Source organism: Canis lupus, chromosome 1 (genome assembly GCF_011100685.1).
Source record: "Canis lupus familiaris isolate Mischka breed German Shepherd chromosome 1, alternate assembly UU_Cfam_GSD_1.0, whole genome shotgun sequence".
Classification (NCBI taxonomy): Eukaryota; Metazoa; Chordata; class Mammalia; order Carnivora; family Canidae; genus Canis; species Canis lupus.
The window spans coordinates 102,531,472-102,559,417 of NC_049222.1; the positions used below are offsets into that span (position 1 = coordinate 102,531,472).

A 27,946-nucleotide genomic window follows, 5' to 3' on the forward strand; every position below is an offset into this window, starting at 1 on the left:
TTGTTGTTAAATATTTTATTTATTCATGAGTGACACAGAGAGGCAGAGACACAGGCAGAGAAAGAAGCAGGCTCTCTATGGGGAGCCTGAGGCGATACTCGATCCCAGGGCCCTGAAGGCAGATGCTCAACCACTGAGCCACCTAGGTGCCCCGTTTTTTTTTTTTTTTTTCCTGAAAGGATATTATTAGATCAACAATGCACATCTCATGATGGATGCAGACTGAGATGTGAGTGTATACAGCAGTCAGAGCAGAAGTAATAACACTAATAAGTCGTACTAATTACTAGCACTTTTATTGAGACCTTCCTAGAAGTCAGGTCCTGAATGAATCAAATTTGCACAGATTATCTTACTAAATTGAAGGTTGAGAGGTGTCATTCAACAAGTGAATTGTACATCCCATCATCCTGACTCCCAAACTCGGTGACTATTCTTTTTTTAATGCATCGTTTATATTTATTATTGGTGACCGTTTCAATGAGGACGATAATAAAACGGTGATGAATAATCAGGGTAAGTTATCTGCCACTTACCTGAGAGCCAGTCACCTGCACAGGGGCAATGACTGGAGGGACTTAACCTTTCAGGTCACTATGGTGTAAATAACAATTATATCTACTTTCTATGAGAACACTGAAATAAAAGCTAACATTCCAGGAGTGCTTCCCAGGTGCCTGCCTCACAGGAGGGAAGCAGGTGAATCCCCAGCTGCTAGGATCAGTGGTCTCGGATGGGGGGCAGTGGCCAAATACAGGACTCGGGAGGGAGCCACCGCTTGGAGTCCAGGCTCTGCGTTCTGGGCGTGTGACTTTCGGCAAGGGCTGAGCTTTCTGTACCTTGTTATCTGCAAACCGGGAATGTGTTATTAATGGGACCTCGAGCATGCAAAGCCCTCGCAAGTGCACAAAATGCTACTACCTGCTGAAAAAGGAGAGCACTGAGGCCGAGAGTCAGTGCCCGAGGTGCACTCGCTCTGTTCGGGGCCCGGGGACAGGGAGCCTTCCCAGCTCCAGGGCTGGCTTTGACCCTCTCCGACCTAGAGGGAAGGGACCCAGGGCAGAAGGGGGCTGGCCGTTCGGCAGGGCAGGTGGCAGGTGCAGCAGGCTAGGGCACTTGTGGGGCTTGCCTCGGGGGCGGCAGGATCCCCGTCCTCAAAGTTCACTCCGGGACCCGGCAGGGCTCCTCGGGGCTGTGCCCCGGAGTCGCCTCTGAGCGCGGAAGCCGCACCCACCACGGGCCCCGGCACCGAAGGGGTTATGGTGATAGAGACGACCGGAGGACCTGAGGTGGCACGAGCGGCGCTCGCCGCCACTCTCCCCCACACCTTTCCGCCTCAGGCTGGCGCGGAGCGTTGACCGCGCAGGCGCGAGCGCCGGGCGCCGGGCGCGGGGTAGGGGACTTCTCGAGACACCCGGAAGTCTCCGCCTAACGGGCCGGGCCCGCGCCTCCTGTCCTGGAAGGGGGCGGGGCCCGAAGCCCCTCGGCGCGCGGCGCCATAGAGCGGGCACGGAGGACCTATGTCCTAGAGGCGTCCGGAAGTAGCTCCCAGGGGCGCCCGCTCCGCACCATAGAGCTGGGGGGGCGGTGGCTAGGGGGTCGCCGGGCTTGCCGTCCTAGAGCGGCGAGGACGGGGTGGAGGCTGGCCGGGGGGCTGTGAGAAGGGGAGGGGGGAGCAGCGCGGGCGGAAGCGGCCAGGAAGGTCACTTCCGGCCTGGGCGCCCGTCCCCCTGACCCCAGGGTCTGAGTCGCCGCTGCCGCCGCTGCCACCATCCGCGAGGGAGGAAAGAGGAGGAGTGCGGCGCGGCGGCCCCGGGGCCGAGGAGGTGAGGGGAGGGCGCGGAGGCGGGGGGGCGTGAACACGGGGCCGGGGTGGGTGCGCGCCTCGGGGAGCCCGGCTGCGGGCGGGGGGCGGGCGGGGAGGCGGGCGGGCGAGCGCGACTGGGCGGGCGAGTGCGCGTGCGCGTGCTGGGGGGGCGTGAGTGGGCGCGCGGCCGGTGACGCGGGCGGGCGAGGGCGCGCCAGGCGGAGTCGCGGGGAGCGCGCGTGCGCGGCGCCGCGGCGCGGCCGCGCCAGGGAGGGAGCGCGCGTGCGCAGCGCTGGGGCTCGGGCCAGGGGCTCGGGGGTGGGGCCGCCGCAGTCTTCTGGCAGGTCGTGGCCGGAAGTGGTGGCGATTCCCGGGGGAAGTTGAGGCCCCAGTGGGGGAAAGGGACAGGCGGGCAGGGCTGGCTTGGCCGGAAACGGCGGCCTGGGGGGCGCGTCTGGTTTCCTGGCCTGCTCCCCCTAACCTTAGCGCTCCTTCCCCTTTCCAGAGGAGCCCGGGTTCCGCTGCCGTCCCGGGCGGGCTGCGTGCGGCCTTTCATCCGGCCGCCGAGGACTGGCTTTGGGTCGGCGGGAGGCTCATTCATTCGCCGCGGCGCGGGCTGCGGGCAGGAAGCGCGTGCGCCGGGCGGGGCTGGGGGAGAAGGGAGGAGTGACTCGGCCAAGGTCGGACACCGCTTGGCCCGAGGCCGCGGGGGGCGGGGGGGGGTACGGGACGGCGACGGCGGACGGGCCCCAAGGCCACCTGAGGCTGCTCCCATTCCTGGCCGCCAGGGGGGGACCCCCCAGTTCGTGTAGATGGGGGTCAGGCAGGCTCCGGATGGTGGCTTCGCAGGCTCTCCCTGTGCCCCGCCCGTGAGCAGAGTCCCGGAGCAGGCGCGCAGAGATGCGGACCCAGACACTAGAGCCCCTCCCCTCCCCCAGAGCCCTTGTGCAGAGGTCAGGAAACTGTGGGAGCCCAAGAAAGACATCCCTACACAGCCCAGTCCAGAGGGCTTCAGACGCGGGTCCAGTTGGGAAGGAGCTGGCCTCCTCCCTGGGGAAGCACAGTTGCTGTTGATCCGGGCTTATCTCCTCTCTGAGAGTGTAAGCCTCTTTGGCTGAGTACAGCTGGCATTCAGCTGCCCTTGCTGCACCCTACTCTGGTCTTCCTGCTTCTGCCTCAGCCCCCAGAGCGTTCAGATCAGATTCCTATTTCGTTGTTTCTTGTCATAGTTTTTTTCCCCCTTAGAGGCCTTCCAGATCTAACTCCCACCCCAACCCCAGTTGAGCTAAGGAGCCACAGAACTCTAAGGGCTATTCTCCATGCTGCCCCATGAGCAGCACTGTGGTGTGTTAGTGTGGAGTGTCTGGGGTCAGACAGAATCGAATTCAGATCCAAGCTCCATACCTGGTACTTTGTGATCTTACAGCACAAATGAGCATGATATCTCCGTTTTTGCCTGGGTAAAATGGAACAATATGATAGTTTTGACTTGGTAGGGAAACTCTTAATGCTTTGCTTTTAAAGCCAGACCATGTCTCAGAGAGGTGAGCAAAGGTATATGGGAAGGGCTCTGTAGCCAAGCATTCCTAGGCCAGGCCTTGCCTCCTGTCTCTTCCAGCATGGTGACCTTGGACTTGTCACTTCCCCTTTTCCTCCTCAGTCTCCTAAGGTGGAGAGCACAGCCAGCATTCCCTACCATGTGCTGGGCCCACAGGCTCAGTTCCCTGCCATGGGGTGTGAGAGGAGGGTCTCTTGACACATGTTTCTTGAGGCTCCTCTGGGCCAGACTCAGAGCTGGGCAACACTGGGTGGCAGTTCCTATCCTGCAGCAGCTTGGAGGGCTGTTGGGGAGATACACACAGAAGCACCAGGCAGAGGGCTGGGGGGATTTCCAGAACAGCCTCCGGGGACTATAGGAGCCCGGAAGCATGTCCCTGGGTGTGTGTGTGTGTGTGTGTCCTGAGTCTTAAAGGACAGGGAAGGATTGGCTAAGAGGACCCTGGGCCTAGGTGGGGGAGGATGAGGGTGACTCGCAGTTCTGGCCCGTGGCCTCCAGCAATGGTCTGGCTGGCCCAAGATCCTTAGGAGTCACTGCTGGGCACACAGCTCTCAGGGCACCTGTGGTCAGACACGTCTCAGCCCCCAGACCTCGCTCAGTTGTTCTCTGTGCTGCCCAAAGCCTTGCATGACTCTGAGAGTCAGCTGTGGCTCTGGCCTCTTGGTGGTGACAGACTAGATTTTTTTTTAAGACTTCTTCTTCTTGGGCAGCCCCGGTGGCGCAGCGGTTTAGCGCTGCCTGCAGCCCGGGGTGTGATCCTGGAGATCCAGGATCGAGTCCCACGTCGGGCTCCCTGCATGGAGCCTGCTTCTCCTTCTGCCTGTGTCTCTGCCTCTGTGTGTCTCTCATGAATAAATAAATAAATAATCTTAAAAAAAAAAAAGACTTTTTCTTCTTCTTTTTTTTAATTCATTCATGAGAGACACAGAGAGAGCAGAGACACAGGCAGAGGGAAAAGCAGGCTCCCTGTGGGGAGCGTGATGTGGGACTCAATCTTGACTCCAGGATCATGCCCTGGGCCAAAGGCAGGCACCCAACTGCTGAGCCACCCAGGCGTTCTTACAGACTATAAATTTGATGGCATTTGCTTCCTGAGCACTTGGTCCTGTGCCTGGTCTTCACTGTCCTGAGCTCTCAGAGGTCCTGGGATCGGGGTGGTTACCCCCCAGTTCAGGGGCATGGCATTGAGCCCCAGAACCCATAGCTGTACAGAGGACACGGGCCTGCATGTGATTTCAGAGCTTGGCCCTTTGCCATAATGCCACAGTCTCTGTTGACTTCTTTCTTTTGGTCAAGGCCAGGGGTGGGGAGGAGATGGGAATTATTGTGAAGGCCTCTTTGGTGTCTGTCATTGGGTTTGGGACTTGGAGCCCCCCCCACCCCCGGCTTGGGGTGCATTGTCATGAAGGGTCATTGGTTTGGGGTGCTCTAAGACCCAGCCTTTCATTTCAGGTGTGACTCGTGCTAATAGTGTCAGTAGCTTTGTTGTAGTGCAGAGAGCTCTGACCTCATAATCACAGAGCAGCCAGCCGAGCAGGGCCTGGGTGGGTGGATCAGGGCCCTGTGCTGCTCCACCCAGCCCCTGGGGCTGCAGGACTGGTCTGTAATGATGGCAGTTAGGGTGCCAGTGCCAGCATCCTAAGAGAGGAGGAAAGAAACGACCTTGGAGACTGGCCGACCTGGCTGGAGGCTCTGCTCATCTACTGGGTGGCTTTGTGATGTTGGGTCAGCCACCGAACTTGTCAGAGCCCCAGCTTTGACAGTCCTCATCAGGGGTCACCAGGCCTGTTCTGGGTGCCTGGCTTCTGCTGGACACACGCGCTGGCCCTTTGATCGTGACGCCAGACCCGTGAGGGTGAAGAGACACCAAGGCCAGAGCACCTTGTCCAAAGTCACATGGCTGCTGGGTGGTGGGGCTGAGTTGGGCTCTGGCAGCCTGCCCAGAGAGCTTGTCCTCTCTTCTCTGGCGGAGGTTGTGGGGGTGTGGATTATGAAGCCATGGCACCCTATGCGTGGGGCTGAGATGTAGCCTGTGCTTGATGAATGGGATCTGTTACTAATTTGAAAAGAGGACAGTTGAGCTGAGGGAAGGGAGAAGTCGGGAAGGCTTCCTAGGGGAAGTGCTACTTTCACTGGGCCCTGGCAGCAAGTCTACAGGGAGAATGGGCAAGGTGGAAGGATGGGAACACACCTACCATTGAATGAGGGTCTGGCCCGTTGATCTGATTGAGGGGTGACCTGTAGATGGCCTGTAGGAGTTCTTTCATCTGTTTTTTTTTTTTGGCCTGGAGGATATTTTTGCTTGTTGAAGCAATTTTCGGTTACTTGCCAAGACTTAAGAATTGGGAGTTTTCACAGACATCTCTGAAGATCTGGACACTGGGTGTTTCTGGATGGTGGCAGGTGGTCTTCCCGCTGTCCACCATGCCTTAGCCATAACAGTATAGGGAGGTTCCAGGAATTATAGAAACTGGCTTCTCTTGGAGATGGCAGGGAGTGGGGTCTAAGGTTTGCCACCTCCTGGGCTCTGGAGGAGGGCAGTGCCCCTGAGGCTAGGGTGAGGGTGGCTGAGGCATGCCTGGCCAGGTGGGAGGCAGCCAGAAGAGTGAAAGTTAGGAAGTAGGCTTACTTTGAGGCAGCCTAGTCAAGGAAAAGAGGAAGAAAAGTGGGGTTGGGGGCACAGGGAAGCAGGATCATAAGGGACTGCTTTGCTCAGCTTTTTCAGTGCACTGGAAAATCTGAGTGAGGCATAGGTTGCATTCTGGGGAGGTATGACCCACCCACCTGACTCCCAGTAAGATGGAAAAGATCTGAACACACTATCATTATGGAAGACGTGAGATAAGTTGACAAAGGGCTCCCCTTCCCCCCTGAGAAAGGGCTTAAGCTTCCAATGGCGTTGCAGACTGGCCCTCAGTGTCGAAAGCACAGGTGAGAGCTGGCAGGACCAGCTGTGGGTGCGGGACATGGTCTGGGTGGGGAGCAGAGCAAGGAACGGATGGGTGTTCAGGCCTGGAGCAAGGGATGAAGCCATCCACAGAAAGGGAAGTGGGTAGAAGCTGCTGAGGAGGGGGCGGGTGTCTGCCTGCAACCCCGGTGGGCCAAAGAAGGGTCTGAGGTCTAAGTGGCCCCTGTCCAGTCAAGCCTGCAGGCACCAGGCTGCTTCCCTTTAGTGAGCTGTGGGTGCTGGGTGGCAATATGTGCTGGGGAGGAAGGAAGCTGGGCCATTGAGGTGATAGGTGAGTGTGATAGGTAAGTGGACCCTTGACAGGTGAGAAAGTGCTACTAGGCAGCTGGAGGATAGGCCGCAGGTCAGAAGTGGGCAGTGGGATTGAGGGCCTGGACAAGTTATAAGAGTGGGTGTGGATTTGGGGTTCAGCAGGGTGGTGGTGTGAGTCCCCTAGCCTACAGCACCCCCTTCAGAGTGCATGTGGAGCTGTGGTTGATGTGCTCAAAGAATATTGGCAGCACCCCCAGAATAGACTGCACCCACTGCCCTTCCCTGCCCCTAGCCCCTGGGAGTCACTTATCTATATTTCGTTTCTGTGGCTTTGCCGTTCTGAATATTTCATGCAGAGTCATGCTTGATGCGGTCTCTGTCTCTGTCTGATTTCATGCAGTGTGATGTTCTCAGGGCTTGTCCACCATGTGGCATGAGTCCATGTTTCATCCCCTGTGTGACAGAGTAACATTCTGTCCGATGATCGGGCCAATGTATATGTCTGTCCATTTGATAGGCATTTGGGTTGTCTCCAGTTTCTGGCTATGGTGATTTACGCCTCTGAACGTGTGTACAGATATCTGCGCGGGCATGTGTTCATTTGTCTTGGGTACACAGCCACAAGTGGAGTTGTTGGGTCCCACGATGATTCTGTACTTGACCTTCTGGGGAGCTGCCATCTCTCTTGCACAGTGGCCACCCCACTTCACATCCCCACCAGCAGTACATGGGTGTTTCACTTTCTCCACATCCTTGCCAGTGCTGTTTCGTATTTTCTGTTATATGCGTCCTGATACCCTGGATCTCATTGTGGTTTTGACGTACATTTCCCTGATGGCAGATGAGGTCAAGAAACTTGGTACATGCTTATCAGCTTTTCTTTAGAGAAATGTCTGTTCTGATCCTTTGCCCATCTTTAGTTGGGCTGTTTAAATTGAGTGACTTGAGATGAGTTGGTCTGCGATGTGGGGAACAGACTTTACAGAGGTTGTTGGGAGGGGGTGGGCACAGGAAGGCAGAGTAAGGGTGGGCGGGGAGGGGAGTGTGTGCTGGACTCTACTCCTGCCAGCATTAAAGACCCCTGGGTGATCAAGAGCTTGATGGGGGGAGTTGGAGCCTGGGTGGGAGGTAAGGGCAGGAGGTGGAAGGCACAGGCTCAGCTCTGAGGGAAGAGGACAGGACAGGACACGACGGTGAAGTTAGGCAGAGCAGAGAGAGCGTGGAGGGGTGTCCTAGAGGGAAGGGCCTAGGGCAGGGGCTCAGGAGAGGCCTTTGTTCTGCAGGAGTTGTTGGAGCATCTGGCTGCTGGTGCGGGGGAGGGGAGGCAGTGAGATTGGCAGCAGAAGAAAGAGGGGCTAATTGGTGGGCTGGCATCCAGAGGAGGTGGGCGGGATCTAATAACAACAATAATAACAATAATTTGTCTCCAGCTTAATAGCAGCCGGGCCTTGTCAGCTCCTCTGCTAATTGGATCGCTCAAGGGCCTGGCTGGGGTGGGCTGAGGGAGGCCTGCCCTTCATCTCGGGGTCTGGAGGTCAGAGCTGGGTGAGGTGGGGGGGAGGGTGGGGAGGAGCCAGGAGGGAAGATGGGGGGAGGTAGGGCCTCTGAATGTGTAGGATGGAAAGTCAGGCTTGGTCCAGAGCAAGTATGGGGCCTCCTGGTTGTGGGAGATGGTTGGGGGCCTGTCTGAGGCCACACCCCACTGTGCTTCCTCTCTGCACGCACCTCTGTGGAGTGGGGCCTGCAGTGCTTCCCCCACAACTCAGAGATCCTGGGTGCAAGGCCCAGAGGCCCACAGGGCTAGCCTGGAGGCCTCAGCAGCTTCTTGAGTGGTGAATGAGTAATGGGACAGGAAGGGACCTGGGAAACATTTTGGGAACACTCTTCCCAACTCTTCATCAGGACCCTGGTTAACCCCTGACCAGAGTGCTCTCCTGACTGTCCCCTGGCCCTGGGCCCTGGTACTTGCTGGGCTTTGTGGGGAGCCACTGCCAAGCCAGAGCCCAGCTTCCAAACCAGGGTAGCTCTGCTGTGGGCAGGTCTCACCAAGATGGTTGGTTTAAATCTCCCTGGGAGGTGCTGTAACCTGGTAGTGTGCCCTATGCCACCTGGCCCCTGCCTGGTAGCTCTGGTGGGAGACCCTGCTGACCCATCGAGGGTCAAAACAGGAAAGGATGCATCTCTGCCTTTCCAAGGCCTCTGTAAAGTGCCACTGTGTTTGGAGTCACGTGCAGACTCTGGCCAGGGCCCTCTGTGACCTTGTGCTCTGGACCCAGTGCCTCTTACGCCTCATTTGTGACCCGCAGGGCCTTCATTTTTTCGGACTCTGCAAAATGAAGAGGTGAGCACCTTGTGCAAAAAGAAAGAAAAAAACCCTTTTCTTCTTTTGGGGTCTCTTGTGATCTTTTTAGGGTGATTTTGCTTAGTGTTTCATGTTGTGGTTTGTTGGTGCGGGGCTGCCCCCAGGGTTGCCATGGAGCCACTGGCCCTCTCTGCTCAGGTACTGGGAGCCATATGCTGGGGGAGGAAGGACTGTGCATGGCTGGGCACCAGGCCCCGCTGCCTGCCCCCTTGTCCTGTCACACTTTGTGTGCAGAACACAGATGGAAGGTCACTTTACTGGGAGTTTCAGGAGGTGACTGCAGGGCACCGACCCCCAGGCTCAGGGCTGCCTCCTGACTGGCATCCCTGCTGTGGCCCCCACCACCCCCGTGCATGCTCCTTCTGCTCCCTTCCTGCCCATTGGAGGCTCAGCACCTCCAGGTTTTCCTGTCTGCTTGGCCTGGGACATTTCCCCTGCATCTTGGCAGCCCTTCCTGCTTTATGTTAGGGTCAGCATATGTTTTCTGTAACAGGCCAGGAGGCAAGTATTTTGGGCCTTAGGGGCCTGGGGGCAAAACGGAGGATCTAGTGTAGCTACCTAGTTATCTTTTAAAGTGTGACCGTTTAAACACACAGGTGAAACCGATTCTGAGCAGAGGTGGCTTACACAGCTCCAGCTGGTTCCCAGAGGGGAGGGCAGGTTTTCCTGTGCCCTCTTCGGGTTTCCGGCTGGGACTGACTAAAACAGATTAACAGGAGGGAAGCACACAGATTGTATTTCCACAAACATGGGAGCCTGAGCAAGAGAGACCTTCACGAAGTGCTTCTGACCCTTCTGACCTGGAGTGTGAAGTGGATGCGGCCTGGGGGCTCTACAGGAGATGGTCTGTTCATGCAGGCGGCTTTCTCCAGGTCCAGGGAGGGCCCTGTGCTGTGTGGCTCTCATGTGCTCTCAGGAAGAAAGGCGACCTGAGAGAGACCGGGCACTGCTCTGCAGCCATGGGCCCTCTCACTTGCCTCTGTAGGGGCTGTTGTTAGCTGCCGGCTGGGTAGGCTGGGTACGTGGGAATCTCATTGGCTGCAGATGTTTAAGGAGTGCCCCTGCACCCCGCCTCCTGGCCATGGGTGTTTTGAGGAGAGGACAGGGACAAGGGGGTGGTGGTGATGGAGTGAAGGCCAAGGCCCTCCTGCAGGAAACTGGTCTGAGCTGGAGACTCGGGTCTGGGAAGTCCCTGCTTTCGGTGACTTCCATGTCCGTGGGGGAAGCACAGCACACCCACTTGGCAAACAAGTTTCCGCACGCAGAGGAGGGTAGGGGAGCCAGCTTTCCCAGCACACCTCCTTAGCCCCGCTGTCCCACAGCCCTGTTAGCACTGTCTCCTTTTTTTTTTCTTTTAAAAGTTTTTTATATTTGAGAGAATGTGTGCATGAGTGGGGGAGGGGCAGATGGAGAAGCAGGCTCCCTACTGAGCATGGAGCCCCACATGGGGCTCCATCCCAGGACCCAGAGCTGAAGCCAGATGCTTCACCGACTGAGCCGTCCAGGCACTTCTTGTTTTCCTTGAAGATGTAATTGGCTCTATTAAGTGGGGGAATGGGGGAACGCACCTCATTTTCAGTGTTGGTGGCCTTGTAATCAGAGGGCCCCCATGCAATTTTTTAAAGTCTGTTTACTTTTTTTTAAGTCAGTTTTTTTAATTTACTTGTATCTTTTTTAAAGCATTCTACCTTTATTCTTTTTTAATATTTTATTTATTTATTCATGAGAGACACAGAGAGAGAGAGAGGCAGAGACACAGGCAGAGGGAGAAGCAGGCTCTATGCAGGGAGCCTGATGTGGGACTTGATCTGGGAACTCCAGGATCACACCTGGGCCGAAGGCAGGCACTAAGCCGCTGAGCCACCCAGGGATCCCCGTCTGTTTACTTTTTAATTGAGATGTAACTTACATGTCGTGAGGTCCACTCTCTTAACGTGTTCAATTTAGTGGTTTTTAACACATCAACAACGTTGTGCAACTATCACCACCATCTGATCCCATGATACTCTCATTGTTCCAAAAGAACCTCCGCACCCATTTGCAGTCCCTCACCATCCCCTCTTCTAGCCCCTGGCAGCCACCGTCTCTGTCCTGGACGTTTCTGGACGTTTCACAGAGATGGAATCTGCTCTCTGCGGCCCTTTGTGACTGCCTTCTCCCTCTGGTGTTTGCACTGTGAGCAGCTCTGCTGGAAACATTCGAGATTGAACCTGTTTGTGGACACTTGTTCTTGGGTACATGTCCCTTGGCTGTGTACCTGGGAGTGGATTCCCGGGTCACAAGGTAGGTCTGTTTATCGTGTGAGAAGCCGCGGCTGCTCGGCTCGTTCCACATGCTCGTCAGCTGTGCACTGGGGGTTCTGTGCCTCACGGTTACTGTGTGTGACCCGAGGGCCAAATGATGGTGTCCCTGCCTTGCCCCCTTAACACAGTGATTTTCCCATCGCAGTGCACAGTCCTTATGGCGATCCAAGAAAGAATCAACGTGTAGTCTTTTTTCCCTTATTACAGAAGTAATTACTTATTCTGAAAAATTAATAAGTTGAGAAAATGAGGATAAACGAGAAGAAAAGTTAAAAGCATTCTTCCTGCTATCAGCAGGGGGCGTTATGACCCCTGTTTCTGAGGCTGTCGCTTCTGTGGGATTTTCTTAGGCTTTCTACCACGTGGTGCTGACGGCTTCTTTCCAGTTTTTTCCCTGCTCTAAATCTGGCTGTGATGAACTTCTTTTTTTCCCATAAGAAATATTTTCTGAGGTTTGGGTTTCCCCTCAGATGAGCTTCTGGAGAAGGGGGTGGCCTGGTCAGAGCCCTGAGCACCTGTTTGCGGCTCCACAACTGTGTGGCCAGATTGTGCCTGAGTAGCCCGGGCTGTCAGGTTCTGTGTGGACTGTGTGTGGCACCACCTTGTGGCTTGGGGCTCTTCGGGCTTCCTGGGGGTCCGAAAGTGTGGGTGGGCAGGGGGGACAGAGTTGCGTTGCATTTATCTCTTGAGCCGCTGTTCTGTTCAGACCCTTCATGCAGGCATCACATGCCCATCATAGGCCCTGTGGGTGCTGAGCGCTGGTGTGGGTGCTGTGTACCTAGTGGTCCCAGGGTCAGGCTGATTGGGGGCTGGGAGGCCTCTGAGGGGGTGATGCCTCAGGCAGACAGAGATGAAGACTGCTCTGCCCTCCTAGCTTCTGGGCGTTGCTGCGGCTGCCCGCCATTGCTGCTGCTATCCGATGCACCTTGCTGTTGGTGCTGGGCCCCTCTAGGATGTGGCCTCACCCATGTTTGTGAGCCCATGTCCTCTATAAAACATGTGTTGTGTTGGGGCCCACCTCAAAGAGGTCACCGCATTTCAGACAACTCCTCAATGCTAGGTCTGGCCTTAGAAGCCCTGCAAGAGAGCCCTCCCACTCCTGCATCTCTAGCCTCTCCTCAGGGCCTTTGCACTTGCTCTCCCTGCTGCCTGCATCCTTCCCTCTCCACACTTCTCATGAGGGCCACTCTTGGTTCCTGTGGCTCCTCCTCCTGGGAGATCTCTGGCTCCCCCCTCACCCCCCACACGAATCTTCACAGAATTCATTGTCTGAAATCACCTTTTTCATTCAGGTGCTCATTCATCACTGGCAGGGCTCTCCTATGTGGCTGGAGCTGTGGCCATTCACTATAACATCCGCCCGTGTCAGAGCAACATCTGCCCCTTGGGGAGACCCACGCCTGTGGGGTACCGGTGACGGGGGCAGGTGGGGAGGAAAGGCGTGTGCCATTGAGCACACACCAGCACCTGGGCAGCTGCTGACATTCCTGCCTTATCTTCTCGTTAGGCCAAGTGAGGATCCAGTGAGACAGGGGCCATGTGTAGAGGGGGAGCTTGTGATGTGGTGGGTACTTCCATTTCATAGCGGGTGCTGTGATGATGTCTGTGAGTGAGAACCTGCACAGGGCACCCTCTGCATGCTTTCCTCACTGACCTGGCCTGACCCCGTGGTAGCTCCCTGCTGAGGTTGGTGGCAGGGTGGGTGGTGAGGAGACCTGGCCTTGGCTGTAGCCTCCAGCCAGCCTTCCCCCCCCAGCCCTGCTTTCCTCCAGTCCACTCAGCAGCGCCTCTGAGATGGCCGCTTTCCATTTCCTGTTCAGTGTACCCCATCTTGGCCTCCTGGCCCCCTAGACAGGCTAGTCTTTGGCCTTTTTTTTTTTTTTTTAAATTTTTATTTATTTACTTATGATAGTCACAGAGAGAGAGAGAGGCAGAGACACAGGCAGAGGGAGAAGCAGGCTCCATGCACCGGGAGCCCGACGTGGGATTCGATCCTGGGTCTCCAGGATCGCGCCCTGGGCCAAAGGCAGGCGCTAAACCGCTGCGCCACCCAGGGATCCCCTAGTCTTTGTCTTTGGTTGTGTCCTTGTTAGGTGTCAGGATGGCAGAGCGTTTGGGAGTGAGGACTCTGCAGTGACACCGTTGGTGTCCTATCCCTGCTCCTTGATGACCTCATGTCCTCTGCTGTGACATGGGGGCCGTTCAGAGCATGTCAGTGCAGGGTAATGCAGGGTGAGGCTAGGGCAGAAGACAGAAGGTGATTGGAGCCTGAGTGACAATATCGCCCGCTCAGAGGGCTGTGCCAGAATCGAAGGCTACGGTAATGGCATCTAAACCACGTAGAGCAGGGTCTAGACCCGGGGAATGTTGGCTGAAGGAACTGCTTACTGTATCTGCAAATGTTTGTTAACTTTTCATGGGTTCTTGGAGTTCCTCACAGAGGTTAGTAGAGATTATGGAGGGGCGGCCTCATGCTTCCCAGCAGTGGAATGGGTTCCATTTGGTCCCTGGATGGTGGTGACCCCCTCTCATTGGGGGATTCAAGAGAAGTGGGCTTGGCATGTTGTGCCAGGGGGCAGTTGGCCATGATTCACAGGTGCTATGGTGAGGTCCACATATGCAGTGAGGGGGGAGGGACTCTGGAGATTTGCTTAGAGCTGTAAGCACTCAACTCAAGGGACCAGGTTGATAGTGTGAGGCCTAGAAATAGGGCAGGGGGACCAGGTCGCACCACCTCCTATCAGAAGTCTGCACCACCTCCTGTCAGAAATCTGGCCCACCTGCAGGCTTCCTGTCAGGGAGTGCTGTCCCACCAAGGGACAGGTTCCCCCAGTGCTGGGTGTTGGTGCAGCACAGGACTGACGAGCCCGCCTGGGCCCAGGGCCTGCCCGGTTCTCCCTCCCCTGCCAGCCGACTCCAAACATGGGGCAGAGTGGATGGAGGCCAGTCAGGAGGTGGAGGATTTCTCCCCAGCATGGCCTGTTGCATGGGGTGAGCATGGGGTAGGCATGGGGTGAGTGTGGGCTGTGCAACAGCTCCTCTCTGGGCAAGGTGAAAACACGTCCCCTACAGTACATGCCCTCAGATGCACATTGTGGCTTTACTCCTTGGCCCCAATCCAGACGCCTGTCAGTGTCGGCTGGTGGGCTGGCATACAAGGTGTTCGATCCTTCCGTATGGTGGAGTGTTGTTCAGCCACGAGAAGGAAGGAAGCTTGGACACATGCCAAGGTGTGGACGAGCCTTGAAAACGTTACGCTGAGGGAGAGAAGACGCAGACACGGCCCCCAGGAATGTAGTGTGCCGGTAACGAGACCTCCAGAATGGGCAGCCCCTTAGAGACAGTGAGAGGGCCAGGATTGCAGAGAGCAGAATGGATGGCCCTCCATCCCCAAATGCCAGGGTTGTCTGGCCACCCCTTTTGTACAGGCACTCTGGAGGGTCAGCGATCAGCGCCTTTGTCCCCCAGGACCCTGATTCAGGGAATTGTTCAGTTCACGCATGCTTGAGGAGACCTGAAAGCGTGAACCCCATAGGTGACCTGTGTGCCTGTCTGTCTGCTGCATCATTCCGTGGGGGTGGGCTTCCAGGGCACTGGCAGGAGGAGCTGGGTCGGTTTCCTTGCTCCGGGGCTGGAGCTGCTGCTGTGCTTTGTTGTTCGATCTCATGGCACATCGGACAATCCAGGTGCCAGGCGGTGGCTGTGGAAGATGAGGCAGGGACATGGAGTCTCTCCCCGGGCTCTAGCTAGGATCCATACCTGGGTGGCTGCTCCCCAGTGCTTTCTCCTTGCCCAGACTGTGCATGACCTTGGGCTGGTCCCCCATCCAGGGGGAAGGTGAGGGCCATTTCGCCTTTGTCCCTCAGGTACCTGCCATGACCGTCTGCCTACCAGGGCCAAGCTGGGAGCTCGGAGCTTGGGCACCGATGGTTGCCAACGTGGGACCTGCCTTCCTGGGGCCCTCCGTTGAGTCTGGCATCCTATAAACTCTGTATTTCCATTTCCTCCCGTTCTAACAGGGACCCAGACATGGAGCTGCGGGAGGAGGCCTGGTCTCCGGGGCCGCTGGACTCTGAGGACCAGCAGATGGCCAGTCATGAGAACCCAGGTGAGGTGACCTTGGGCGGCGGGGCTTAGCTGATCCCATAGCCCTGGACCCCAGCTTGCTTCTCCTCCCTGTCCCATGGCTCAGGGTTGATGTGTCCTTCCTCCAGAGGGTTGTGGGTGCCCTTGGGGGTCGCTTCTGTCTCTCTGTTCCCCCAACTCCTGGCCCAGGCCCTCGCTCCCCAGCGTCCTGGGCCCCCTGCCCTATTTCTAGGCAGTCCGCATTCTCAAGCAAGAAGCCATAGAGTGGGGTGGGCATCCCAGGGCTGGGGAGACAGCACGATAGGACGGTGTGGCATGTGCCAGTTTTTTTTTTTTTTTTTAAAGATTTTATTTATTTATTCATGAGAGACAGAGAGAGAGAGAGGCAGAGACACAGGCAGAGGGAGAAGCAGGCTCCATGCAGGGAGCCCGACGTGGGACTCGATCCCGGGTCTCCAGGATCACGCCCTGGGCTGAAGGCAGCGCTAAACCGCTGGGCCACCGGGGCTGCCCATGCATGTGCCAGTTTTGTGGGGAAAGCCTGCATCTGGGTTTTCAGGGGAAATCTTTCACATTTTAAGTATTGGTGCTCTGTTTTGTTGAATAAAGCATTCCTTGGGTTGAATAAAGCATTCCTTGGGCTAAATAAAATTCACCTTTATCTCATGGGGCCGGGGTTTGCTTGCCGAGACTCTACTTTCCCATATGGCACTCGAGAAATAAAGCATGGACTTGGCTTTCATGCTGCTCTTGGTGTGTTTTTGTGCCAGGCATTATGCCAGTATGGAATCAGCACATTTTTTTTTTTTTTTGTAAGGGGCCAGAAGGGAGATACTTCTGGTTTGCAGACCATGTGCCCTTACAGCAGGAAGGCAGCCAGACAGGATGGAAGTGAATGGGTGCGACCATGTGCCAGCAAAAATTGACGTACAGAACAGTTGCTGGGTTCAGCCCCAAGGCCAGCATGCCATAGTCCTCCTTAAGAAGGCCCATGGGATCTGCATGGTGATGGGGGTAGTTTATGAAGCCTTGGTTACAGAGGAGGGAACTGAGAACTGAGGGCTTTGTGCAGGGGGACCATGACCGTCCTTCCCTGCTGCTCCCGCTATCCCCTCCCTCTGACACACGTCCTTGGCCTCCCAGGCCTTTTAGAATTAACTTAAAATCCTGTGTCATTGTGGGAATGTCAGACCTCGGTAATGTCATGATTCTGCCCTCAGCTTTGGGGTTAGAGACACCTCACCAGTCCTCCTTCCCACTCATGCCTTCTTCTCCTCCCAGAGAGTTTAAAGAACATCTCAGATTTGTGTCATTGTACTCCTAGGTCCTCCACACGAAACAACAACTACAAAATGCTTATTACTTCACCCAACAAAACATCCAGGCTACCTTAACAACCCCAGTTTTCTTCAAAACATACATCTGCCATGGAGTAAGTCAGGTTTAATCTTAACGAGTCCTCTGCTAACTTGTTCTCTTTAGAAAACCTGTAAAATGTATGGGTGAGTGCTCATGGCCTCTTTGTCCAGCCCACTGTCCTGACCTGTTCTTCCTCATGGGAATCTACTGGAAGTTCCTGCTCCAGCCACCACTGCTGTGGAGCCACCACATGGTGACACCCCTTCACTCGGTTCACAGGCCGTGTGCCTGGAGCTTCTAAGCTGCTGTGTGTCCCGTTGTTCTGGGCCTGCCACTGTAGGTCCTGCCTGCCTGTGGGGTGACTGTGCTAGACTCCTGCCCTGGGACCCTGGGCTGATGCCCTGGTAGCTCTGGCCTGCAGGGCAAGGGCTGATGTCTGTGCTGACCCCCTGAGAGTGGGGCAGAGTGGGGAGGCAGGCAGGATGGGCTTATCCACCTGACCCAGGGTCTGAAGATGGCGGACAGAAGGTGCTTTTGGAGCCCTGACTTGCATCCACATGGCACAGGCGACCATGGAGGCTCCCTAGGGTCTGCCCCATCCCCTTTTTGACTTTTGGTGTGTTGAGCACCCACTCACAAAATACATTCTGGATGTGGCCACAGAGCCTTCCCGGCCCTAGCAGTCACAACCACCACCACTGCCTGGCACCTGGATTGCCACTGACCTCCACATGGTTCCTGCATCCCTCCTTGTCCACAGCCACCAACTTCTTGAGATGGATGTGAGGTCCTGGCTTGCCCAGAGTGGTCCCACATCCTGCACCACATACATTGCCTGGAGTTAGCTGGCCCGCCGTCTGCAGCGCGGATGCAAGCTATGCCCTCTGGGAGCCTGCCTCATGCCCTTGCCCCAGAGCCTTCTTCCCATAGCTGCTCCCGCCTTGCATTCAGCTCTGTTCAGGTGCCCCTGGGTCACCGCTTCTGTTGGTGGGGGGGCTAGATTGGGGGCTAGGACTGTATGCCTGAGGTCCCTGCCTCCATGAGGCCCGTAGGCTGCCAGTTGTCATGGAGAGGACTCCATTAGAGACCACCTTGCCAGAGGGCCTGTCTGATGGGGGCAGGGCTGGCTTCACCAAGGAAGGGCCTGCCCACTGAGGGCAGCTGGCTGTGGAGCAGGGGCCCTGTGGACAGCTGGAGGCAGGGGCTGGGGCAGTGAGGCTGGACTAGAAGAGCCCTCTTGACAGCAGCCTTACCTGGGACAGCGGGCTGCAGGCATGGTGGTTCCAGGGCTGGTTAGTGCAGCCATTTCTCTGTGAGCCACCAACCTTCTGGTTCTTGGTGGCCTTCTGTGTGCTGTCCTGGCCATCCCTGCACTCCTGAGGTGGTATATCCGCTCTGGCCCTTGAGTCCTCCCAGGCACCTGCCAGGGATTGCAGGTCAGGGAAGGGGGTGGGGCTGAGGCCAAACTGGCTCCTCTGGCGTTTCTGCCTGGCAGCTGTGTTTGGGTCCTGCTGGCCTGGTTGGGGGCGTATGATGTAGGAGGTGGCTTCAGGCTCACCATGTCTGCTGTGTCCCAGCTCAGTCCTGTGCTTGGGATTTTCTGGCGAGGGAGAGGGCACTGACTGGGCAGCCCCCGGCAATGTCACCCCAGGGACAAAGCGTTCCTTTGGGGCTCGGGTATGTTGGAAAGCTTTCTGGGGCCTGTTATGGGGGCAGTAGCCCCAAGCCCCGTGGCACTCTGTTTCCCTGAGGCAGCGAACTCCTAGAAGCTCTGGTGGCTGTGGCCCGAGGCTCCTTCCTTCCCTGAGTCCCGTGGACTGCACAGGTTGGGTGGTGGGCCCTGGTATAGGATGTTGTCTAACGGACACTCCAGCCCTCTCTGTCCCCTGAGCATTAGCCTTCCTGCCACCCCACGATGAAGACATACCCTGAGACATATGGCAGAGGGTGACCTGTTTTCTGACTGCTATCAGGGCCTGCATTGTCACTAATATGCCCCCTGCCCCGCATGTGTTATGGGGGACTGAGGTCAAAGTCTCAGACCCATTGTCCCTGCTGGCAGCACCTGCTCTGTGGTTGCTTCTGCTGCCTGTTGGTTTGGCAACTGCCCTGCCTCCTCTGTGGCGAACTGACCCTGCCAGGCTGTGACCCAGTGGGAAGCACGCGGCTGCAGAGAGCAGGTGGCTCTACATACCTGGGACTAAAGAGACCCAGAGAGTCATGTTTCCTTTCCAGTGCCTTTGTGAAACCTCAGGAACTTTCTCATTTTCCCCCTGTGCTTGGATGTTTTGGGGAATGGTGTGCAAACCGAGCTGGTGCTGCTGTTGGCAGTGGCGGGTGCTTCAGAAGCACTTCCTGGCTGCCCCATGCTCCTCTCCAGCCACTGGGCCATCCTGTGCGGCTGGGTTGCCGGTCAGAGAGCTGGAGTGGAGAGGCCAGGCCACCCATATGGGCCAAGGTGGCTGTGGGAGGACAGCCAGGCTCTGCACTGTCCCCAGGCAAGGGTGGCCCTTCCCACCCTGCTGTGTGTGGCTCCTGACGGCCCCAGGCTGGCCGGCCAGATGGAGCGGTCAGAGGCCTGGGGTCAGGCGGTGGCGAGGTGGGAGAGCTATCTAGGCCTGTGTTGGGGCTTTAGGTACAGGGTACTCTGAAAGGGAAGCAATCCAAAAAATTAATACATAAATAAAAATGACATCGTGATGCTCAGGAGGTAGCTCTCCCCACAGGAAATAGTCAGCTGGGGTCCTGGAAGTCACTCCCTGGAGGACAGGGTTCTGACCTCCCTCTGCCAGGCTCTGGCTCTCAAGTCATTATGGAGAACTCATCCAGAATGATGGCAGCCCTTAAACCTCCCCAGATCCCTATGTAAAAACCCAGATCCCTAGGGCCACACGGATGACCATACACTGTAGGTGTGATGGTGCCCCTGTGACCCCAAGATACAGTCGGATGGGGACAAACCAATGGCCACAGGCCTCTGTGGTGTTGGCATTGTGCTGGAGGGAAGGAAGCAAGAAGAGACCCAAATAGCCCTCGGGTTCACTTGAGGTTCCCACTGAGGCCACCGTCTGAGATTGGAGGTGTTCTGTCCAGACTGGGAGCAGGGAGCTTAGGGCCACAGGAAGATCTGGGGCTGGAGTGGGCTCTGGTGCCAACCAGGTCAAGCGTTCTGCCAGGACAGGACACACTCTGAGCAAAATCTTCCAGGAGGGAACTCCAAACTGAATGGGACCCCTGTCCTTGACCACAGGGAGGAAGGAAGGAGCAGGTACAGATAAAAACAGAGTGGCTGCAGAGCCAGGATTCTTGGGAGAGTGTCACGGACTCTCAGCTATGATGTGAGAATGTCAAGGAGGGAGCTCTGCAAACCTTGTGCCCCGGGAACTGGGGATCACTTGCCCACGAAACCAAGCAACAGGAACAAGCTTGCTCGACACCGTGTTCCCCCACCCTGAAAGCTATTAGAATAAAAGAGAAAATGGGCAGATAACAGCTACCCCCAACAGGGAGGCCAGGTCAGAGAGAGGGAGGGAGCACAGAAGCAGCACAGCAAGGAGCTAGGGTGTGTGGGGCTCAGCAAAAATTGGAGCAAAGTCACTTTCCAGTGAAAGCTGAAGGCAAAAATTCCAGAGGGAATAAAAAGAACACATTCCCTAAGGAAAGTTGGAGGTATCAAGGAGGGATGTTTAAAATCAAAAAGAAAAAAAAAATAAAATAAAATCAAAAAGAAATGAAAGAAAGGTTAAAACAGAGTTAAATTTTTTTTCAAGTTTTTTTTCCATGTAGACCGGGAAGCCCTTGCAAGAAATCCAGAGCAAAGGAGGAGAACAAACAGTAAACACTCCATGCCAAAAAGACCTTCCTGAAATGTAAAAATTAGGTCTTGAAAGAGCAAATCACCAATGAAAATATCTCAGATGAACAAGCCATGTTTTGTCCGGGTCACTGGACAGTGAGGAAGGAAGCCGATCTTTGGGGCAAGTAGGCAGACATGGTGTCAGCCATGCTTAATGCCAGGAGAGGGGGTGATCGGGGCACATTAATCATTCCCAGGGGTCTGTTAGTGGGTGAGCAGAGTGGGGCCTTGTGGGGCCACGGGAGATTCCATAGGTTAGACTGCATGCAGCCCGTGGGGGTCCTGCAGTGAATGGACTAGTGCATGCAAAGCGTGCACAAAGCCATGCTTTGTGTTTTCAGAAATTGTAGCTGGCAGTCGTGGTGTTAGGGTGCTTATCTCAAACCTGTTACGGGAGTCCGCAGATGAATAATTACAGGGTATTCAAATTCTCTTCCTTTCCTAGAGGGGAGATGGCAGACGTCACATACAAAGGACTCAAGAAAAAACCTGTAGGCCTGGATTTGTCTGGGAAGTGTCAGAGTGAACTTGGAGCAATTTTATTAATAATAATAATAAAAAAAACAGTGACCATTTCCAGATTTTGGTCTTGAAGTACTTTTTACCAGAAGAAACCAGGGCCTCCTGGAAGGGGTGATTGCACGTCTGGGCAGCCCATGTAGGTGCACCTGGAGCATCCTGAGGCTGGATAGTGGGGAAGCCTCCAGGAGCACCAGGGTCCTGCCCCAAGGATGCGGAGGGCAGAGGGGGGCCTGAAATGGAAGTGATGGGACCCCTGCAGCTCCAGTAACCATAATGACAGCAGTGGACCGAGACCCACCAAATATGTTTAAATCCAGGAGTTCAGAGCGATGTTAAGAAAGGGGACAGTATTTGGAGTATGATAGAGGACCAGTTCATTATTTTGAAAACTGGACCCATGAGGGGAAGTGAGCGTGTATTCTGCCATGGCCACATGTGTTTGCTGTGGTGATGGGGAGTGTTTGGGGACCCTTCCAGCTGCCAGGGCCATGGGCAGCTCCGTCCTGCGCCCCTTGGGATCAGCCAGCGTAAGCACCACGGAAAGAGGCATGATGGCCACCATGTGTGTCCCATCGATGGAGCAAGAGCCTGATGTTGCCTTGAGGCCCAGCTGCACACTGGCTGCCGGTGCGGACACAGAGGCATCCCCCAAACCACATGCAGCGGGCAGAGGCCAGGTGGACTGGCAAGGCACAGGGAAATCTGGATGAAAAGAGACTTTCAGACACCCTGAATGAAAAAGTAACGGACCAGGGCCACCCCGTAGCATCTGGGGGTGTGCCTGTGGGCACCAGAACCCAGGGAAGGGGCGTGCAGGGTGGCGGGGGGAGGGAGGGTGGATGGGAGGAGGGGCTACCTGGTGGGTGGTTAGGTTCTGGGTCTCCATCTGGGTGGATTCTATTTACCACGGCCGGCTTTGCATTCCACCTGGGGCTTTCTGAACCTGTCATGTATTTTGCAACAGAAGGGCTAACGTGGAATTAAACCATATTCCTGTTTAGCTTCAGAAGTTCAGCTCGAGGGGCTCTGTGGTGGGAACCCTGGAGCTGGGCCCACCCTGAGTGAGAGGACAGTGAGAGTGCGGTGGGGAGCCCCTCCTGCCCAGCATGAGAGTGCCAGGGGACCCCCTCCCTCCTCCTTGAAGGGCAGTTACTCTTGTTTCTGTTGAGTCAAGGCTTTGTGCTCATGGTCACTGGGCTCCTCTCTGCAGCAGTTCCTTGAACCCTTTGAGTGCTAACACCGTGAGGCAGAAAGGTCCCTAGCCTTGTCTCCCCTGTGAGGAAGGGGCCGGCCACAGGGAAGCTGCTGACTGCCTGCCTGCCTGAGCAGGAGGCCGGCCCTTCTCCATCTCCACCAAGCCCAGAGCCAACCAGTGCTTGGAAGCAGAGACCTGGAGCCCTGAAGGTCTGTGGAGGGCCAGGAAACCACCTCCACTTAGCAGTTTGTGTAGCACCTGCTTAAAAAGTAGTAGTACACATGGTGGACCAGACACAGGCCTGGTGGAATAGCATGAGGTGTCCCCAGCCCAGCTGCCCCCCTACCCCAGGCAGTTCCCATCACCTGTCTGGATCCCTCTCCCTGATCCTAGACCAGGCACCCAGGCCTCTGGCTCCAAGTGATGCAGCCATTTGCTGCTGTGGGGGTTGGGGTGGAGGGGAGGATGTGCCCTGAATGGGTTCCCTGGGTCTCTGGAGCTTTGGTGGTACCACTTCACATGGCAACTGTGTAAATGTTCTTCCTGGCTGACAAGTGGTAGTGAACACAGTCTGTTGTTAATTTTCTTGACAACTTTGAAAACAAAACTATTTTCTTTTTAAAATATTTTATTTATTTATTCACGAGAGACACACAGAGAGAGAGAGAGAGAGGAGGAATGAGGAGGCAGGGACACAGGCAGAGGGAGAAGCAGGCTTCATGCAAGGAGCCTGATGTGGGACTTGATCCCAGGACTCCAGGATCATGCCCTGGGCCAAAGGCAGGCACTAAACCACTGAGCCACTCAGGGATCCTCAACAAAACTATTTTCATGAAAGGAGTGTGAGCACTGGTGGTGAGTGGGGTGATGAGGCTTATTTCCCTACCCTGCCACCCAGGGCATATCACTTTCCAGGTCTGTTTTATTTTTCTCTTTGCTTTCTTGGTTTATGCTGACCCCAGATGGGCTCCAAGCCAGTTCCTCCGAAGCCCTGCACCTGCCTGATTTCCTCCCCGTGTAGTTTTGCTCCAGGTGATTCCATATCCAGTACAGGCCACTCTTCAGTAGTCTTCCCTCTGAGTGGTGGTTCTTATGAGTCCTGGTCTCCGGCCCTAGAGCTACTGACTGGATGGGTCTGGGGAGCCAAGCAAGAGCGTTTCCAAGTTCCCTGAGGATTCTGATGCTGATGGTTGGGCCTCTTGGAGGAGTGTTCCGTTAGTGTAAGGTGCTGTGGGGTGGCTCGGGGTGGCTGGTTTGAGACCCATACTGCTGTGTAGCTCATGGCTTTGCCTCTCCCAGGTTGTGATTCATCTTCTGGTGCCTGGGGTTCTGTGCTGTAAAGACCCGAGTTCCAAAGCACCACTCTGACAGGATGTAAACACATTGAGGCTTAACTACTCAGTGCCAACCTTGGTGCACATCCTAACACCTCTGCGTATTTGTGTTACCTGGGTCAGTGTGAGTGTTTTGGGCCTGGCTTCTGCATGTGTTGAAGGGAAGCTGTGGGCACCCATGGGGGGCCACCCTGGGCCGTTGGGCAACATGAAGCAGTTCCCAGCTGAGGCTCAGGCCCTGCCAGATTGGGGGAGCCAGGTGCACACAGGCTAGTCTGAGCTGAGTAGGCTGGGGGGCAGTGCGTCGCTCATTTACCCTGGGAGATGACTTAGGGCCAAGTGTGGTGCAGATGCCGGACAGGCTTTGAGGGCAGCCAGCATGTGGCTGAATCCTCATCTCATAGCTGGTGAGACTGGGCCACATGATCCTCTGTTATCTGCACTGGGCAGACAGGGACCAGGGACAGGTTTGAGGATGTCTGTAACAGAGGCTCCACAATGTGGGGGTCGCACTCCCAGTTATTGGGGCAGGTGGGATCCAGTGCCAGCCGGTGATCCCATTAACGAGTCCCATTCCTCCTTCCTCTCCTCCTCTCCACCTGCACTAAGATAGCCTTTCTGGAGCCCAGGTGTGATGCCATCACTCCTGGGCTTGTCTTTGCTCCTGGGCCAGGGTGTGAGCGGCCTGTCCCCACCAGTGGAGTTCTCCCTGGACCCTCCCTGCCCCACCCTGGTGCCTTGGGCTCCAAGCTTTCCTAAGCTCGCATCTGTGTTGTGTTCATTTATGTTGATGCTGTTTATTTCCCAGACATTTTTGGAGTCCCTGCTATGTCCCAGGCATTGTAACAGGTGTGGGGGGCAGCATCTGGGTAGGAAAAAGTCTTGAGGGGTGGGTAATGACCACATGAATGTTCAGTAAAATGCCAGGGAGTGAGCAATGCTTTGAGGAAAACGGGGCAGGTGAAGAGATGGAGAGACAGGTGCATCTGCAGACTGCCTGTCTGTGTAAGGGCTTCACGCTGACCTGACCTAGCTGTCCTCCTAGGTGGGTGCCACAGGGGACCCTAAGGGGGCAGGGCTGTGTGAGATGCCCAAGGCTTTGTGCACACACCCTGTGGAATGTGGCAGGTGACAAGTGGCAGGGCTGGCTCAAAGCTCCTGGCACTGTGTGCAGCCAGGGCTTCTCTGACTCTCCTCCTCTCCTGCCCTTTTGCCTTCTAGTGGACATCCTCATCATGGATGATGACGACGTCCCCAGCTGGCCCCCAACCAAGCTGTCCCCGCCCCAGTCGGCGCCCCCGGCTGGCCCCCCACCCCGGCCTAGGCCACCGGCACCTTACATCTGCAACGAGTGTGGCAAGAGCTTCAGTCACTGGTCCAAGCTGACGCGGCACCAACGCACGCACACGGGCGAGCGGCCCAACGCGTGCGCCGACTGCGGCAAGACCTTCTCACAGAGCTCGCACCTGGTGCAGCACCGGCGCATCCACACGGGCGAGAAGCCCTACGCCTGCTCCGAATGCGGCAAGCGTTTCAGCTGGAGCTCCAACCTCATGCAGCACCAGCGCATCCACACGGGTGAGAAGCCGTATGCCTGCCCCGACTGCGGCCGCAGCTTCACGCAGAGCAAGAGTCTGGCCAAGCACCGGCGCTCGCATAGCGGCCTCAAGCCCTTCGTGTGCCCGCGCTGTGGCCGCGGCTTCAGCCAACCCAAGAGCCTGGCGCGCCACCTGCGGCTGCACCCTGAGCTGTCGGGCCCTGGTGTGGCGGCCAAGGTGCTGGCGGCCAGCGTGCGCCGGGCCAAGGCGCCCGAGGAGGCGGCGGCGGCGGACGGCGATATTGCCATCCCGGTGGGCGATGGCGAGGGCATCATTGTGGTGGGCGCACCAGGTGAGGGGGCCGCGGCAGCTGCAGCCATGGCGGGCACGGGGGCCAAGGCTCCGGGGCCCCGCTCGCGGCGTGCCCCGGCCCCCAAGCCGTACGTGTGCGTGGAGTGCGGGAAGGGCTTCGGGCATGGGGCGGGGCTCTTGGCCCACCAGCGCGCCCAGCACGGGGACGGGCTTGGGGCGGCGGGGGGCGAGGAGCCCGCACATATCTGTGTGGAATGCGGCGAGGGCTTCGTGCAGGGCGCGGCGCTGCGGAGACACAAGAAGGTGCACGCCGTGGGCGCGCCGTCGGTCTGCAGCCACTGCGGACAGAGCTACTACCGGGCGGGGGCAGGCGGGGAGGACGACAAGGACGATGATGATGAGGCAGCTGGTGGGCGCTGCAGCGAATGCCGCGGTGGAGAGGGCCGGTAGGGGCGGAGGCCCGGGGGGGGGGGGGTGCGGGCAGGGCCCCTCGGGCTTGGCGGGGAGGATGGCGCAGGACCCTGACGCCGGAGAGACTTGGACCAGAGAGACCCGGACCAGAGAGACCCAGAGAGGGACGGACAGGGGCACGACGGCCGGTGCCGGCCTCATCATCTCCCCTGCGCCGCCACATGGTTCCCATGGTCCGCGAGGTGCAGAGGCGGCGGCCCGCCGGGGCCCTCCTGCGCCCCGCCATACCCCTGCCCCCTGTCCTTGGCCTGGCCTGCCCCCCTGGTTCTTGGAGAGCCTCGGGGAGCCAGAGAGAGGACGGAGCCCACAACTGAGAGACCGGCCTCCGGCCCCCTTTTCTCTTGCCGCCCACCCTGGGTGCTTGGGAGGAATGAGCAGCCTGGCTCTTCTTTAGGAGGGCTGCAGGGAGGGAGGGGGAGACAGCCCTTTCTCCTTTAGAGTTTTCTTTTAATCACACCACCTCCCGACTGCACCTTTCCATTATTTTGTCTTCTTCCTGCGGGTCCTGTTATTTTTCGTGGCCCTCGTCCTTGCCCTTCCCTGGATTTGGGGTCATGGAGGAGTTCTAGTGTACCCCTTGGAGACTGGGGTCCTGTCTGTTCCTGGCCTGGACTCTGCCAAGGAAGGGTGTGGGGGCAATAAATGGCACTATCTGACTATCTCTGCTATGCGTGTTTCTTGAGTTGGGAGGGAGATTGGCTAGAGCAAGAATGCAGGGCCCCCACCCTGCAGTCCTGGAGGGGACACCAGCCCTGGGCTGGGCCCCAGGAGAGCCGCTTGGGGCTGAGCAGCCTCCCACCCCTCGCCAGGGTGTAGATGGTGTGGTCCTAAAGAGTGACCCCACTTGGTCACCTGCATGGGCTGTGGGCTTTCCAGACAGAAGATCACCACACTGGGAATGTTCCACCAGCTTGTGAGGAACTGGGGGGGTGGCTCAGGGCAGGACCTGCTTCCTGCTGTTTTTAGGAGGAATCTCATTGTCTTGGGTAACAGGGCCGTTCTGCACTCCTGGGATGGTGGGTGGTCTTACACAGCAAATGAGGTGCTGGTGCTCCAACTGTGGCTTCTGCCACCAGCACCTGAAGCCCCTTCCTGCATCCAGCTTCTTGGAAAACTTGGTCTGGAGATGACACATGTCTTCCCCTGCTCATATCTCATTGAGTGTATGTATATGTGTGTGTGTGTGTGTGGGCGGGGTGGGGGAGGGGGCGTCACAGGGTCATGTCCCACTGCAGAGGAGGCTGGAAATGTCCCTGGCCAGACCACTACTTCCCAGTGACAGAACTCTACTGTGGGGGGTGGAAGAGGGACTGGTGGGTAACTGTCTTGCCTATGGGGGTCCATGTACAGGAGCCAGCTGAGGGGCTGGGTGGATGAAGACCAGGATATTGACAGTTTTGGGGTGCTTCCCACGCCCTAGGCACTGACAGACACTAGACAGAATCATTGCAACAGTCTTGTGAGGTGAGGCCTGCTGGGAGGCGGCCCATCAGGATAGGGTCCCCAATGCCAGCTCCTGTTTCCTGGGATCCATGGCCAGAGTCCTGGGTGCCCCTGTCCCTGGGTTTGTGAGAGGCTGCAGGGGGGTTCCTGAGGAAGAAAGATCCCCACCAAGGGGTATTTTTGGCCTGGCTGTTTGGCCACGGCTGGACTCTGTCCTTTTACCTCTGGGGAAAGAGCTTATTAGCATCAGGGAGCTGAAGGAGGAAGCGAGGTTTCCAGTGTGAAATCTGCCTTCAGTCTGCCACTAGGTGCTCCCCTGTCCTTGAGCAGGTCATGCTCCTCCACACCCCACCCCAGCCTCAGGTCCTTATCTGGAGGATGAGGGGTGCAAAACCAAGGTCATGGATGTGGGAATCTTCCTCCTGGGAGGATCCTTTAGACCTTCTTGGTTGTGATTGCAGGTCAGATGAGCATGTTCTCAAGTGGCGTTTCCTTGGAAATTGGTTAATGTGGTTCAATTTGGTTTGAAATCTCAGATCACTTTAAGAGGGAGAGGTGTGAAGCTCTTGTTTGTTCAGAG

General features: G+C 56.7%; 1 protein-coding gene across 17 annotated transcripts; it reads left to right on the top strand.

Annotated features, from left to right (window-relative positions):
• Nucleotides 1-251: 251 nt before the first annotated feature.
• Nucleotides 252-26,584, top strand: ZNF787 (zinc finger protein 787). Of its 17 annotated transcripts, none has more exons than XM_038527653.1 (5): nucleotides 1,331-1,826; nucleotides 14,373-14,555; nucleotides 15,270-15,358; nucleotides 16,661-16,768; nucleotides 24,824-26,584. In XM_038527653.1, exons 3-5 carry the CDS (start codon nucleotides 15,280-15,282, stop codon nucleotides 25,900-25,902), a joined length of 1,266 nt encoding a protein of 421 aa, XP_038383581.1. In that variant the 5' UTR covers nucleotides 1,331-1,826; nucleotides 14,373-14,555; nucleotides 15,270-15,279; the 3' UTR covers nucleotides 25,903-26,584. The 17 variants fall into 17 exon arrangements, 16 of the variants coding, with proteins under 16 accessions (XP_038383588.1, XP_038383587.1, XP_038383594.1 ...); XM_038527652.1 differs by lacking the exon at nucleotides 1,331-1,826 and adding an exon at nucleotides 5,243-6,296; XM_038527655.1 differs by lacking the exon at nucleotides 1,331-1,826 and adding an exon at nucleotides 12,821-14,241.
• The last annotated feature ends 1,362 nt before the right edge of the window (nucleotides 26,585-27,946 follow it).